Source organism: Leptonychotes weddellii, chromosome 11 (assembly GCF_054177405.1).
Source record: "Leptonychotes weddellii isolate Sample4059 chromosome 11, ASM5417740v2, whole genome shotgun sequence".
NCBI classification, from domain to species: domain Eukaryota; kingdom Metazoa; phylum Chordata; class Mammalia; order Carnivora; family Phocidae; genus Leptonychotes; species Leptonychotes weddellii.
Genome location: NC_138379.1, coordinates 81922711 through 81937228, shown reverse-complemented (window position 1 = coordinate 81937228; position 14518 = coordinate 81922711). Strand labels below are relative to the sequence as shown.

The window sequence follows — 14518 nt, the reverse complement described above, 5'->3', positions numbered from 1 at the left end:
AAAAGGAAAATGAGAAGACACCTCTCCTGAGACACATGGGGTTAAAAATGGAATTGCAAAACATTTTAAAATTTTTGTGTTGTCTGTTATTGCTAATAATAATGTGTATGTATTGTTGAGCACTTACTATGTAGCAGCACTTAGATTATATAACCTTATTTATTAATATATTATCTAACTGCACAACCTTATGATGAGATAGATGTTCCTGCCAACTGACAGATTAGATAAAAGTTACTTGCTTAGAGGCACTCAGCTAGTAAGTGGTCAAAATGGGAGTCAAGCACGGGTCAAATTCCTAAGTCTCAGCTTCTAACCATTATGACAAACTGCCTCTAAAGCTCTCCTCAGGAAGCACGTTTGCAGGGGTGCTTTTCTTATGCAGTGTAATTTAGCTAATGTCATATTTCCAAAGAATCAGCATCAATTCATCTTGTCTGAGCTTCGGTGGTCCATATCGAAGGCCCCTGGAAGCTGCCACAATAAAACAATAATTCCAGGCAAGATTTGTACTTCTTTAAAATTAACAATTTGACTTTTTTACAATATGTTTATGTACGTATGTATGTATTTATTTATTTATTTGAGAGAGAGATCGTGAGAGAGAGAGATCACAAGCAGGGGGGAGGGGTAAAGGAAGTAGCAGACTCCCCATTGATTAGGGAACAGGATGTGGGACTCGATCCCAGGACCCTGGGATCATGACCTGAGCCTAAGGCAGACGCTTAACGCTTAACTGACTGAGCCACCCAGGCGCTCTACAGTATGTTTTTATAACAAAAATAAAAAATACAGTTTGACATATATACTCCCAGGCATGCAAAGTTTTAAAATCTGTGAGCTTCTATAATGCAGTGCTTAAGGGTACAGATTCTGAAGTTGAGTAGCCTTTGTTTAAATCCTGGTTTTGCTACTCTCTAGCCCTGACATCTGTGATAGAATAGTTTTCCTCTTTGTGTTTTTGTTTTAAGTAGGTTCTGCGCCTAGTGGCGGAGCCGAACTCGGGGCTTGAACTCACTACCCTGAGATCAAGACCTGAGCTGAGATCAAGAGTTGGATGCTTACCCAACTGAGCCACCCAGGTGCCCCTAGATTTCCTCTTTATACCTTGGTTTCCCCACCTGTAAAATAGAGATATTAGTGGTACCTATTTCAGAGAATTCTTGTGAGGATTATTATTTTTTTTTTTGACACTCACTGAAAGAGAACTTTTTATTACTTTTATGTACAGAAAATTTAAAAGCATCCATTTAGCCCAATTTGGTGGCCAGTTCTTTAGCCTTTGCCTTTTCTAACTTGGCAATGCGAGCCACCAACTTTGCACCCCGGATGGTGCCTCCCCAGTGTCGGCAGATCTCATCATTTCTGTCATTGTCATTGGTCCTGATGGCTTCCACCAGCTTAGCCAGAGCTCCTTTGTCTTCTGAGTTAACCTATGTGAAGGCAACAGTGGTGCAGGTCTTCCTGTGGACCAGACGCCCCAGCCTGGCCTTCCCCTTGATAATGCTAGTAGGGAACCCCCATCCTATGACACAGGGCAGGCAGGAAGACAACCAGCTCAATGGGATCCACATCATATGCAATCACTACCAGCTGAGACTTGTTGTTTTCCACCAAGGTGGTGACAGTGTTAACCCCAGCTCAAAGGACAGGCAGCCTCTTAGTGGACACATTCCCTTTGCTGACAGCTTTCTTCTCAGCCCCAGCCAACAATCTGCTTCTTTCCTTGCTCTGTCTCTGGTCTGTATTTGTGGGCCAGTTTAAGCAGTTGAGTAGCTGTTTGGCAGTCGAAGGCCTGGGTGAACTGGTTAATCACAGGAAGCACGTGAGGACATTTACAGGGAAGAGCCCTTTGCTGCTGCAGTCGGATGTAGCGGGGCCATTTGACAAAGAGGGTGAGGTCCCTTTTGGACTGGATGTCCTGTCTGATGCCAAAATTCTTGGGCCTTTTCTCAAACAGGGGATTGACCACCTTCTTGGCCTCCTGCTTCTTCATGACAGCAGGAGCTGGGGCCACCTTGTTCCCCTTAACCTCCTTTTCTTTTGTCATCTTGAATGGCTGGAGGAGAGAGAGTTTTGTGGGGAATAAATGAGATAATCCATGTGAAGAATTTAGAGTAATGCCTGGCTCATTGTAAGTGTTCAGTAAGCATCAAGGAATATACAAGACATAAAAAGAGGCAGTGTCATCATGAGAAAAGCTGGCTTTGAATCCTGGCTCTACCATTTACAGGCTGTTTGAGTTTGGAGAGGTGTTTAACTTCTTTGATCCTCAGTGTCCTTATCTGGATTGTTGTAAAGGATTGGAGATAACATGTAAAGTACCTGACACAAAATAAACACTCAATAAAAGAATGCTGTTTATCCATTTCAGCAGTGGATGAGTGCTATAGAGCTGAGCCAGTGATATGGGATAAAATGATATAGGATGTAGGGAAGAACGGCTGAATCAGGTCTACTCAAAGTCTGACTTTTGGCATGGGGGAACTGCCAACAGAATCAGAAGACTGGATTTGAGTTTTATTTCCATTATATACTGGCTTAGAACTTTGTGTAAATTTCTTTTTTTTTTTTTTTTAAGATTTTATTTATTTATTTGAGAGAGAGAGAGCAGGGGAGGGAGAGAACACGAGCAGGACAGAGGGAGAGGAAGAAGCAGACTCCCCACTGAGCAGGAAGCCCGACGCAGGGCTCAAACCGAGGACCCTGGGATCATGACCTGAGCCAAAGGCAGACACTTAACTGACTGAGCCACCCAGGCGCCCCTGTGTAAATTTCTTAAACTTGTCATCATTTTCTTCATTTATAAAAAAGGCATAAGCCTTGCTTCCTGCACACTTTTTTTTTAAGGAGGCTCCACACCCAGCGTGGAGCCCAACAGAGAGCTTGAACTCAGGGCCCTGAGATTAAGACTTGAGCAGAAATCAAGAGTCAGACGCTTAACCAATTGAGCCACCCGGGTGCCCCTCCTGCACACATGTTTTAAAAAGATATAATTTAGGAGCACCTAGCTGGCTCAGTAAGTAGAGCATATGACTCTTGATCTTGGGGTTGTGAGTTCAAGGCCCACGTTCATTTAAAAATAAAATCTTAAAAAAAAAAAAAAAAAGATGGGTGCCTGGGTGGCTCAGTTGTTAAGTGTCTGCCTTTGTCTCAGGTCATGATCCCGGAGTCCCAGGATCGAGTCCCACATCGGGCTCCCTGTTCAGGGGGAGTCTGCTTCTCCCTCTCCCACTCCCCTTGCTTGTGTTCCCTCTCTCACTGTGTCTCTCTCTGTCAAAAAATAAAATAAAATCTTAAAATAAAATAAAATAAAAGATACAAACCATAAAAACTCACCCTTTTAAAGTGTACAATCTGTGGTTTTTAGGATAGTCACAAAGTTGTGCAATCACCACCTCTAATTCCAGAACATTTTCATCACTTCAAAAAACAAACCTCAGGGGTGCCTGGGTGGCTCAGTCATTAAGCCTCTGCCTTCGGCTCGGGTCATGATCCCATGGTCCTGGGATCGAGTCCCGCATTGGGTTCCCTGCTCAGCGGGAAGCCTGCTTCTCCCTCTCCCACTCCTCCTGTTTGTGTTCCCTCTCTTGCTGTGTCTCTCTCTATCAAATAAGTAAATAAAATCTTAAAAAAACAACAACAACAAACCTCACCCCCCATTCCTTCCCTCTCCCAGTGCCTTGAAGCCCTACTTCCTGTCTCTATGGATTTGCCTACTCAGGACATTTCATACAAGTGAAATAAACAGGTTCAGAGCAAGTCTTCCCATATAAGATATGGTCTTTCATGAGTGGCTTCCTTCACTTAACATAATATTTTCAAGGATCATCCATGTTGTATCATGTATCAGTATCTTTTTATGACTGATATTCCACTGTATAGATATACCACATTTTGTCTTCCGTTCATCTATTGATGGATATTTGCATTGTTTTCACTTTTTGGCTATTATGAATAATGTTTCTAGGAACATCATTGTAAAATTTTTGTATGAACATATGTTTTTTAAAGTTTATTTTTATTTATAAGTCATCTCTACGTGCAACATGGGCTCAAACTCACCACCCGGAGTTCAAGAGTTGCATACTCTTCTGACTGAGTCAGCTAGGCGCCCCTGTATGAACATATGTTTTTAATTCTCTTGGATATATACCAAGGAGTGAAATTGATAGGTCATAGGGAAATTCTGTGTTTAATTTTTGAGAAACTGCCCAACTGTTTTTCCAAACCATCTGCACTATTTTACATTTCCACCAGCATTGTGAGAGGGTTTTAATTTCTCCAAATTCTCACCAACACTTATTATTATAGCCAACCTATTGGCTGTGAAGAGGTATCTCATTGTGGTTTTGATTTGCATTTCCCAAAGAACTAAGGATGTTGAGCATCTTTTTATGTGCTTTTTGGTTATTTGTATACTTTCTTTGGCGACATGTCTATTTTGCCCATTTATTCATTTATTTATTTAATAGGTATGTATGTAATGTCTACACCCAGCATGGGGCTTGTACTCATGACCATGAGATCAAGAGTCACATGCTCTACAGACTCAGCCAGCCAGCCAGGCACTCCTATTTTGCCCATTTTTCAAATTAACTTTCTTTTTTAAAAAAGATTTTACTTATTTGAGAGAGAGAGAGAGAAAACGAGCAGGGGAAGGGCAAAGGGAGAGAGACAAGCAGACATCCTGCTCAGCGGGGAGTTCCACACTGGGCTCTCATTATGGCCTGAGCTGGAGTCAGACGCTTAACCAACTGAGCCACCCAGTCACCCTAAAATTACCTTATCTTTTTATCTTTCTATTTTTTTTTTAAAGATTTTATTTATTTATTTATTTGAGAGAAAGAGAGAGAGAGACAGAGAAACAGCATGAGAGAGGAGAGGGTCAGAGGGAGAAGCAGGCTCCCCGCCAAGCCGGGAGCCCGACGTGGGACTCGATCCCAGGACTCCGGGATCACGACCTGAGCCGAAGGCAGCCGCCCAACCAACTGAGCCACCCAGGTGCCCAAATTACCTTATCTTTTTATTGTTGAGTTCTAAGAGTTCTTTATATATTCTGGATACTAGTCCTTCATGCACATCAGTTAGTTTGTATATTAAATGATATAGTGGCTATGAGAGCTTTATAAACTGTAAGAGATGTCCCTAATTGAACGAAGATGCTGACCATCAGTGAAAGGGCAGAAACATGAGGTTCCACCGCTGTAGAGCGAGCCCCCGTACCTCCTTGGCAAAAAAAAAAAAAAAAAAAAAACCTGCCCAGCAGCCGGGTACCAGCACATTCCCCACCCCACGGCGCCCCGCCTTCCGCCCTTTGACCCGCGCCATTTCCGGTTGGAGACGTGGCTCGAGGCCGCCATCTTGCCAAGAGGCAAAGCGGTAGCGGCTCCTGACAGGGGGGCAGCAGGTCCAGAGCGACCGGTGCTCCCCTTCCCCTGACCCCAGCCCCAGTGGAACGGGAAGCGCGGGTGAATCCCCCCACCGTCCTCACCATGGTAAGATCCGAGCCGGGCCGAATTCCCAGGGTCCGGCTTCGGTCGGCCGCTCTGCCTGCCGGACGGCCTGGTGCTGGGGCCGAGGAGTCCCGCCCCGAGGGCCCGGAGCCGGGCGCTTCCCTCGGGGCTCGGCGAGCAGTGTGGCCTTCCTCGTCCTGTGCCCGACCTCCCGGGAGATCCGAGGGACCTGCGTGCAGTCCCTCTCCCGTTGCGCCCACACCCCTTCCCCCCCCACCCAGCTGGGCACCCTCCTCTGCTGGGCCCGGGGTGTTTGCCGTTCGAGAACCTCGTAGTGGTGTGGCTCGGACCCTCGCGCTGCAGACCTCGCACCTCGGCGCTGGAGTCCGGCGGGTTTCGTGGGCGCTGGTCTCGGCCGGTTGGGCTTCTGTTGGGGGGCTCCCTTTCTCAGGGAATCAGCTCTCCTCTCATCCCCGGTGTTTGGGAGGCCCGTGATACTCCAAATCCATTAGTGTTTAGGACTTCTTTTGTTTATTCGGAAGGGGGATATAAAGGAAAGTTCGAACGGAGGCATAGAACAGGAAGGAGTAACTTCTAACACTAATTTGTAGGACCCAGGTGTCCCTGAAACCTTCCACTACTACAGAATTTGGGTGTGTCCATTTGTCAGTTATGAGTATATGCGGTGTATGGAGCATTGGGAAAAGGTGAGCGAGCAATAGCACAGACTTTCTGTTTTCAAGGAACTTGAAACTTGTTCGGGTGAAGTCAGAGGTGTTGGTGGCATATTGTAATCAGAAGTCTCACAAGAGGAGGAGGAGTAAGAAGGGGTTATACCCGGGGACCTGTTACTTGCCTTCACTTGCGGAATCTTTGTGTTCTCATCTGTGGTAGAGAAGGAGAAAATTAGTGTGTGTGAGGATGGGACAGACAAAACACAATGCTGACTCCACTAAATCTTGCTTTTATCACTACAATTCGTGGATATTTATGAAGTAGGAGACATTCTTTGGTTTCAAAAGAGCTAGTTATTTTTTAGTGTACGTTATGCCTTTCAATCTTTTGAAGGATTTTTTTTTATTCTCTAGTTAATAGATTAATAATTGATTTAAAGCATCTTCCTACATACTTGAGATGACAGTATAATTTGGTGCCAATCATAATAAGTTCTGCTGACAACCTTTTCAGATGAGAACTTGGATGGTGGTGGGGTGGGATTCATGCTTGGTCTTTCAGACACTGAAAGATTTTTGTTTTCAGCTTCAGGCAAATAAATTGCATCCAGACTGTTTGCCTCACAAAACTTTACTGTTGGACATAAACTTTCCAAAAACTCCTTTGTTCATTTCCACTAGGAGGCTCAGTATGTGGATAGTGATTTTTTAACTCCTTTCCTGTTTACATCCTGGTTGTATTTGTAGTGCATTTTGGAGCATATTATAATTTTAATAGCAAAATTAAAGCCTTGTATTATATAAATCAAATACAATCTTTACAAAAATCTTGTTTGTTGAAAAGTTCTTGAAACTTAATATTTTTAATTCATTGGTAACTGAGAGATGATAAAGCCCTAGGTGTTGAGTAATAAGCATAAAATATGTTTTGCATGTCATTTGGACATGTATGCATATACATACAGTTGTGTCATATATAAATATGCATTTTTTAATAATTTTTTTATTTAAAAAATTTTTAAGATTTTATTTTATTTATTTGACAGAGAGAAAGACAGCGAGAGAGGGAACACAAGCAGGGGGAGTGGGAGAGGGAGAAGTGGGCTTCCCGCCGAGGAGGGAGCCCGATGCGGGGCTCGATCCCAGGACCCCGGGATCACGACCTGAGCCGAAGGCAGACACTCAACAACTGAGCCACCCAGGTGCCCTTGTATGAAAACTTCTAAAAGTTGGGGCGTCTGGCTAGCTTGGTCGGTAGAGCATGCGACTCTTAATATCAGGGTGGTGAATTCAAGCCCCACATTGGGCCTGGAACCTACCTAAAAAATAAATAAGTAAAACTTCTGAAAGTTGATTTTCCCTCAACATTTTATTATAAATTTTTCAAACATCTAGAAAAGTTGAAACAGCTTCACAGTGAACACCCATATGACCAGTAGCTAGATTCTATAACATTTCACTATAGTTGTTTTATCACTCATTTAACCAGAGAGCCAGCCCTCTCTTTATCTTTTTTTAAATGCATTTCAGAGTAAATTGCACATATCAGTATATAAATGGGGTGTGTGTGTGTGTGTGGTTTTTTTTTTCCCTTTATTTCACATTTTTAAAGTTGACACACAATGTTAACATTAGTTTCAGGTGGGGACGCCGAGGTAGTGCGGTTGGTTAAGTGTCCAACCCTTGGTTTCTGCTTGGGTCATGATCTCGGTGTCCTGAGATTGAGCCCTGAGTCAGGCTCTGTGCTCAGTGTGGAGTCTCTTTAGGATCCTCTCTCCTTCTCCCTCTGCTCCTCCCCACTGCATGTGCTCTCTCTCTCTCAAATAAATCTTTAAAAAAACAAAACAGGGGCGCCTGGGTGGCTCAGTCTTTTAAGCGTCTGCCTTCGGCTCAGGTCATGATCCAGGGGTCCTGGGATCAAGCCCCGCATCGGGCTCGCTGCTCCCTGGGAAGCCTGCTTCTCCCTCTCCCACTCCCCCTGCTTGTGTTCCTTCTCTCGCTGTGTCTCTCTCTGTCAAATAAATAAATAAAATCTTTTAATTAAAACAGGGCATCTTTTGATCTTTTTTCTAGTTTTCTGCAAATTAATGAAAACATGTTCTTATTTTCTTTCTTTTTATTTTTTAAAGGTTGTATTTTTAAGCAATCTCTACGCACGGCGTGGGGCTCAAACCCACAACCCTGAGATCAAGAGTCCCACATTCCACTGACTGAGCCAGCCAGGTGCCCCATGTTCTTATTTTCTTAACATTTGTTAGTATTATAATCAGTTCTCTGTCTTAATACATTTATTTTTATTTTTTTATTTTTTAAAGATTTTATTTATTTATTTGACAGAGAGAGACACAGCGAGAGAGGGAACACAAGCAGGGGGAATGGGAGAGGGGGAAGCAGGCTTCCCTCCGAGCAGGGAGCCCGATGCGGGGCTCGATCCCAGGACTCTGGGATCATGACCCGAGCCGAAGGCAGACGCTTAACGACTGACCCACCCAGGCGCCCCAGAAACCTAATTCTTTAGGTTTTTTTACTCAAAGAACTTTCTGATTAATGTAGTTAAATCTGGGTAGAAGAGTTATTTAATCCAAACACAAATGATGATATACTCAAATGGTTGTAAGTATTATTGAAAGAAAAGTTGTTTGACAAAGCTCAACTTAGGGGATTTTTTTTTTTTAAAGATTTTATTTATTTATTTACGGAGAGAGACACAGCGAGAGAGGGAACACAAGCAGGGGGAGTGGGAGAGGGAGAAGCAGGCTTCCCGCAGAGCAGGGAGCCCGATGCGGGGCTCGATCCCACGACCCTGGGACCATGACCCGAGCCGAAGGCAGACACTTAACGACTGAGCCACCCAGGCGCCCTGGATTTTTTTTTTTTTTTTAGTAATCCTGGAGAGATCTAGCTTTTGGGCCCCCTCAGTATCTACATCTATAAAAAACAATCAGGGGCTCTTGAAGGGTCCTGTTAGGTCCAAATGTTCTTTTCTAAAAATGTAAAAAATAAATAAAACAACTTTATAGAGAATATACTTACTCTTCCCCACAGAAAATCAGATCAAATTATAGTTGGAAAAATTAACTTACCTTTTAGTGTATACTGTTTTTTAATAATTTTTAAACATTGGCAAACACTGATGTGAAGGGAAGCTTTATTATTTTAAGGCATTTAAGAAAATGAATATTAATTTAGAATAGGTTAAATTTATCTTGTTTAGAGGTGACTGTATGTTCCAGAGGTGACATGAATAACATAGTGAATAGAAACCTGTGTCAGCTTCGTGAACCCTCTGATTGTGGTGTCTTGGGAATTTATTGCCATACTTAAAGTGGGGCACTTTGGTCCTACTTTGGGAGCCTTATTTTGCTTGTACTCGTATAATGGAATGACTCAGAGAGAGTCTCAGAGTTTTCCTGCTTAGGTCTTGCTATTTTACCCCACTGTTTCTTCATCTTTACATACTCAAATCCCGCAGTTAATCAAAGCATAATTTTTTTTATGGGAGGGGCAGAGGGAGAGGGAGAAGCAGACTCCCCACTGAGCAGGGAACCTGACACGGGGTTCGATCCCAAGACCCTGAGATCATTACCTGAGCCAAAGACAGACTCAACCAACTGAGCCACCCACGCACCCCAGTACTGTGATCAAGAGTCACAAGCTCTACGGACTGACCCAGCCAGGCGCCCCTGCCCTCCTTTTTATTTTTAATTGAGATATAATTCACATACCATAAAATTTAGCCTTTTAAATTACATGATTCAGTAGATGTTTTAGTACATTCACAGAGTTGTACAACCATCACCACTATCTAAGCTTAGAACATTTTCATAACCACAAAGAGAAACCCCGTACTCATTAGCAGTCCCTCCTCATTTCCCTTTCCCAGCCTCTGGCAACCACTAATCTACTTTCTTCTCTGGATTTTCCTATTCTGGATATTTCATATAAATGGAATCACATAAGATGTGGCCTTTTGTGTCTAGTATCTTTCACTTGGCACAATATTTTCAGAGTTCATCCATGTTCTTCACTTATTTTTATGACTGGGTACTATTCCATTATATGGGTAGACCACATTTTGTTTATCCATTCATCAGTCTGTGGACTTTTGGGTTTTCACTTTTTAGCTTATTTTCATTATTATGAATAATGCTGCTATGAACAAGTTTTCATGCAGTACAGCTATTTTCTCAGGGATAATTTTGGGGCAAAAATCTTACCTTCTTTGGACATAGTGTCATGTAAGCCTTCATTGACCAGTACAGAGACTTAGCTGCTTGTCATGCGTAAGCTGAAACAGTGATGACATTTTTATTTAAAAACATTTCTTTTTGCCAGAAATATATAGATGGTTGAAACATGAACCTCCTATGATAAAAATAAATGTGAAATTGAATTTCTTTTTTAAAGATTTTTTTTATTTATTTTTTTGACAGAGACATAGCGAGAGCAGGAACACAAGCAGGGGGAGTGGGAGAGGGAGAAGCAGGCTTCCCGGGGAGCAGGGAGCCCGATGTGGGACTTGATCCCAGGACCCTGGGATCATGACCTGAGCCGAAGGCAGACGCCCAACGACTGAGCCACCCAGGAGCCCTGAAATTGAATTTCTTGAGTACATTTGGTTTTAGCCTTCTGAACAAATAACTCGGCCTGGTAATAATTTTAGGTCAATTTTTTCTCCTTAGTGATTAAAATATTACCATTATTTGTGTACCAGAAATTACCCTTCCCCTATTTGAAGAAATCTTTATTTCATACTATTAATTTAAAGTTAAAGACAGGGAATTGCCATGATGTACACTTTAAATAGCTTACAATTTGATGTGTCATTTATATCTTAATAAAACCAAATTAAAAAATAAAAATCTAGGGCGCCTGGGTGGCTCAGTTGGTTAAGCGACTGCCTTCGGCTCAGGTCATGATCCTGGAGTCCCGGGATCGAGTCCCGCATCGGGCTCCCTGCTCAGCAGGAAGTCTGCTTTGCCCTCTGACCCTCCCCCCTCTCATGTGCTCTCTCATTCTCTCTCTCTCAAATAAATAAATAAAATCTTTTAAAAAAAAATAAAAAAAAATCTATAGCCAAAATAAAAATAAATAAAGTTAAAGACATGGAATGGAGGATTTCTTTTGGGAAATATATGTCATAACCATTTTGCGTTTTTATTCTTTTTCTGGTATCCTTTACTATCCTCAGTATATCGTCTTACCTCATACGTAGGTGATGGCAAAAACCTCCCAAGTAGTTAGTAATGGCAAAACTACATTTCTTGACTAGGAGACTATTTTAAATATATATAAATATGTGGGGGGAAGTGACTGGTTTTGGACTGTTTTTTTTTTTTTTTTTTTAAGATTTTATTTATTTATTTGACAGCGAGAGAGGAAACACAGGCAGGGGGAGTGGGAGAGGCAGAAGCAGAAGCAGGCTTCCCAAAGAGCAGGGAGTCTGATGCGGGGCTTGATCCTGGGATCCTGAGGTCATGACCTGAGCCGAAGGCAGATGCTTAACGACTGAGCGACTAAGCGACCCAGGCGCCCCGGTTTTGGACTTTTAAACTAGCTTATTTGCAATTCTTAAAGTAATGAACTGGTAATTTTTATACTCTATACCTCTCTAAATGCCTAAAACATTTTCTGCTCTTTTTAAAATTAATTTACAAAACAAGATTCTTCCTAAGAGTATTTATGATTTAGGACATTTTAGGACATTTTTTTAAAGATTTTTTTTTTTTTTTAAGATTTTATTTATTTGACAGAGAGAGACACAGTGAGAGAGGGAACACAAGCAGGGGGAGTGGAGGAGGGAGAAGCAGGCTTCCCGCCGAGCAGGGAGCCCGATGCGGGGCTGGATCCCAAGACCCCGGGATCATCACCCGAGCCGAAGGCAGATGCTTAACGACTGAGCCACTCAGGCGCCCCTTTTTTAAAGATTTTATTTATTTATTTGACAGAGCACAAGCAGGGGGGGAGCGGCAGACTCCCTTCTGAGGAGGGAGCTTGACATGGAGCTCGATCCCAGGAATCTGGGATCATGACCTGAGCAGAAGGCAGATGCTTAACTGACTGAGCCACCCAGGCGCCTCTGATTTAGGACATTTTTTTAAAAACTTTTTCCCTTGTTATGCACAAACAATGAATCATGGAACACTTCATCTAAAATTAATGATGTAATGTATGGGGATTAACATAAGAATAAAAAAAACCAAAACTTTTTCCCTGCTTCTAGTTTTTTTTTCTCCCTGCTTTTAGTTTTATTTGCGTTTATTTTTTTTTTAAAGACTTTATTTATTTATTTATTTGACAGGGACACAGCGAGAGAGGGAACACAAGCAAGGGGAGTGTGAGAGGCAGAAGCAGGCTTCCCGCGGAGCAGGGAGCCCAATGCAGGGCTCGATCCCAGGACCCTGAGATCATGACTTGAGCCGAAGGCAGACGCTTAACGACTGAGCCACGCAGGCGCCCCTATTTGCATTTATTTTATGCAGAATTTACTTCTAGGCCATAAGTCTTTGTTTCTTCAGGGATATCTTTTTCTTCTGTGCAACCTCCTCTTACGGTTTAGGAACAGTGTCCTCTTCTTCAGTAAGGATCATCTCAGTGGGACAGAGAGAGCTCATGTCTGGGTAAATCCAACCATGAGCTCTGTTACGTTCTTGCTGCGTCTTGGGGGCTTTGATCAACTGGATGTGCTCAGTGACCAGAGAATCTGTGTCTAAATCCTTAAGTTCAGCATTACTCTCTGCATTTTTACGCATTTGCAGTAAAAATTCAGCACTCTTTGGGCCACCAACCTTGTGTCCAGCCTCACTGTTTGGATTGGGCACACCTACCAACTCCACCATTATAGTGACAGGATGGCACACATTGCTTCTGTAAAGTGACATCCTTCAGATACTTGGTGGCTTTCAGATATACATACCCTTGATGGCCTGGAAGGTTTCACATGTGTTCTTAAAGTGAACACAAGGATTTGAACCTCTTGATTTGCATGATTTTGTAGGGTTGTCTGGGTCAAGTGAATAGTGAACCATTTTCAGAGATCACCTCAGGTTGCTTATGGGAACAGCTAAAAACTTTTTAATTCTATGCAGCATAAAAGTGACTTTAAGCTGAGGTAATTAAATTTCAGTGTAGAGTTGATAGTAGTAAAAAATAAAAATCCATTTGATAGAGGGAAATTATTTGTATAAGATAGAGATCGCTTTTCCAATATAAATTGTTTTTACCTAACTGCTTGGAAATAAACATGATGGTAATTATCTCCCAAATACCTAATTACCTATTCTCGATGGATAAGGACATTGTGTTCTCCTATAATTATTATAGAACTGTTTTGATGTACTTAGACTATAAGAATACTTAAATTGACTAACTTGTTTTTTCTTCAAGTTGCTTACCTGTAGAGGACAGCTGTCTGTAAAGCTGAGAAGCCTGACCAGTGGGATGTTGATATTTCAGAGGTGGTATCGTAGCATTGAGGCTTCCAAAATGTTATTTGTATTTGTGAATTCTGGGGCTCCTGCACTGCAGAGAAGATTAACACTGTACTTAATTTTCTTACTCCCCTGCTAATGGCATTGAGGTCTCTTGTTCTTCCTTTGGTGCTTGTAAGATTTTATTTCTTTATTTGAGAGAGAGAGAGCACACAGGCAGGGGGAGTGGCAGAGGGAGAGGGAGAGGCTGGTCAAGCAGGGAGCCCAGTGTGGGGCTGGATCCCAGAACCCTGGCATCATGACCTCAGCCAACTGCAGACACTTAACTGACTGAGCCACCCAGGCGCCCCTGGTACTTGGTTTTGTTTAATGAATGCCAGACTATGAAAAAAGGCTGTTGGTCTTGATCATTGACCAGTGTCAAACCTGTGTGAAACATTGAGTCATTTAGTTTTTCATTTTATAGATTGTTTACATATGTAGAGGTAGGATAGCGTGGGATGGGGTTATTAATCAAAGAACAAAAGATACAGATTAGATTAGTTCCGTGTTCTAGGAAAAAAGAAAGGAAAGGTCAGCGGCTTATGTATAAACCTTTAATCTGCCTGGTCAGACCTCTCTTTTCACTGTGGAGATTTCTGTTCTTAGAAAAAGTTTGAACTATTTTTTATGGGTCTGCCAAAGCAGAAAGCAACCCATTTCTGAGTCATAGGAAATCTGTTAACAAATGTATTTGTAGACTTGGCAAAAGTTTTGCTTTTTTTTTTTTTTAACTAAGTTTTTCTTAAGGTAGGTTATTGAAAAATAGGACTGATAGTTCCATTTTGCTCCAGCGTAGCTTTATTTTATGAATTATGTACTGGAATTAAAGGAGCAATGAAGTAGAGTTTGAAAATCAGCATTCTTTTATTTATTTATTTATTTATTTATTTATTTATTTGAGAGAGAGAGAATGAGA

The 14518-nt window shown here is 42.2% G+C and overlaps 1 protein-coding gene and 1 pseudogene across 1 annotated transcript in view; one reads left to right on the top strand and one right to left on the bottom strand.

Moving 5' to 3' along the window:
• Positions 1-1198: 1198 nt before the first annotated feature.
• LOC102732395 (large ribosomal subunit protein eL8 pseudogene) lies at positions 1199-2237 on the bottom strand (annotated as a pseudogene).
• Positions 2238-5337: 3100 nt separating this feature from the next.
• Positions 5338-14518, top strand: part of ARCN1 (archain 1 coat protein complex I subunit delta) — a 28119-nt gene continuing 18938 nt past the window's right edge. Inside the window, exon 1 of the mRNA XM_006741609.3 lies at positions 5338-5498. Within this exon, the coding sequence (XP_006741672.2) occupies positions 5496-5498 (3 nt within the window). The 5' untranslated portion in view covers positions 5338-5495. The remainder of the gene's footprint in view (positions 5499-14518) is intronic.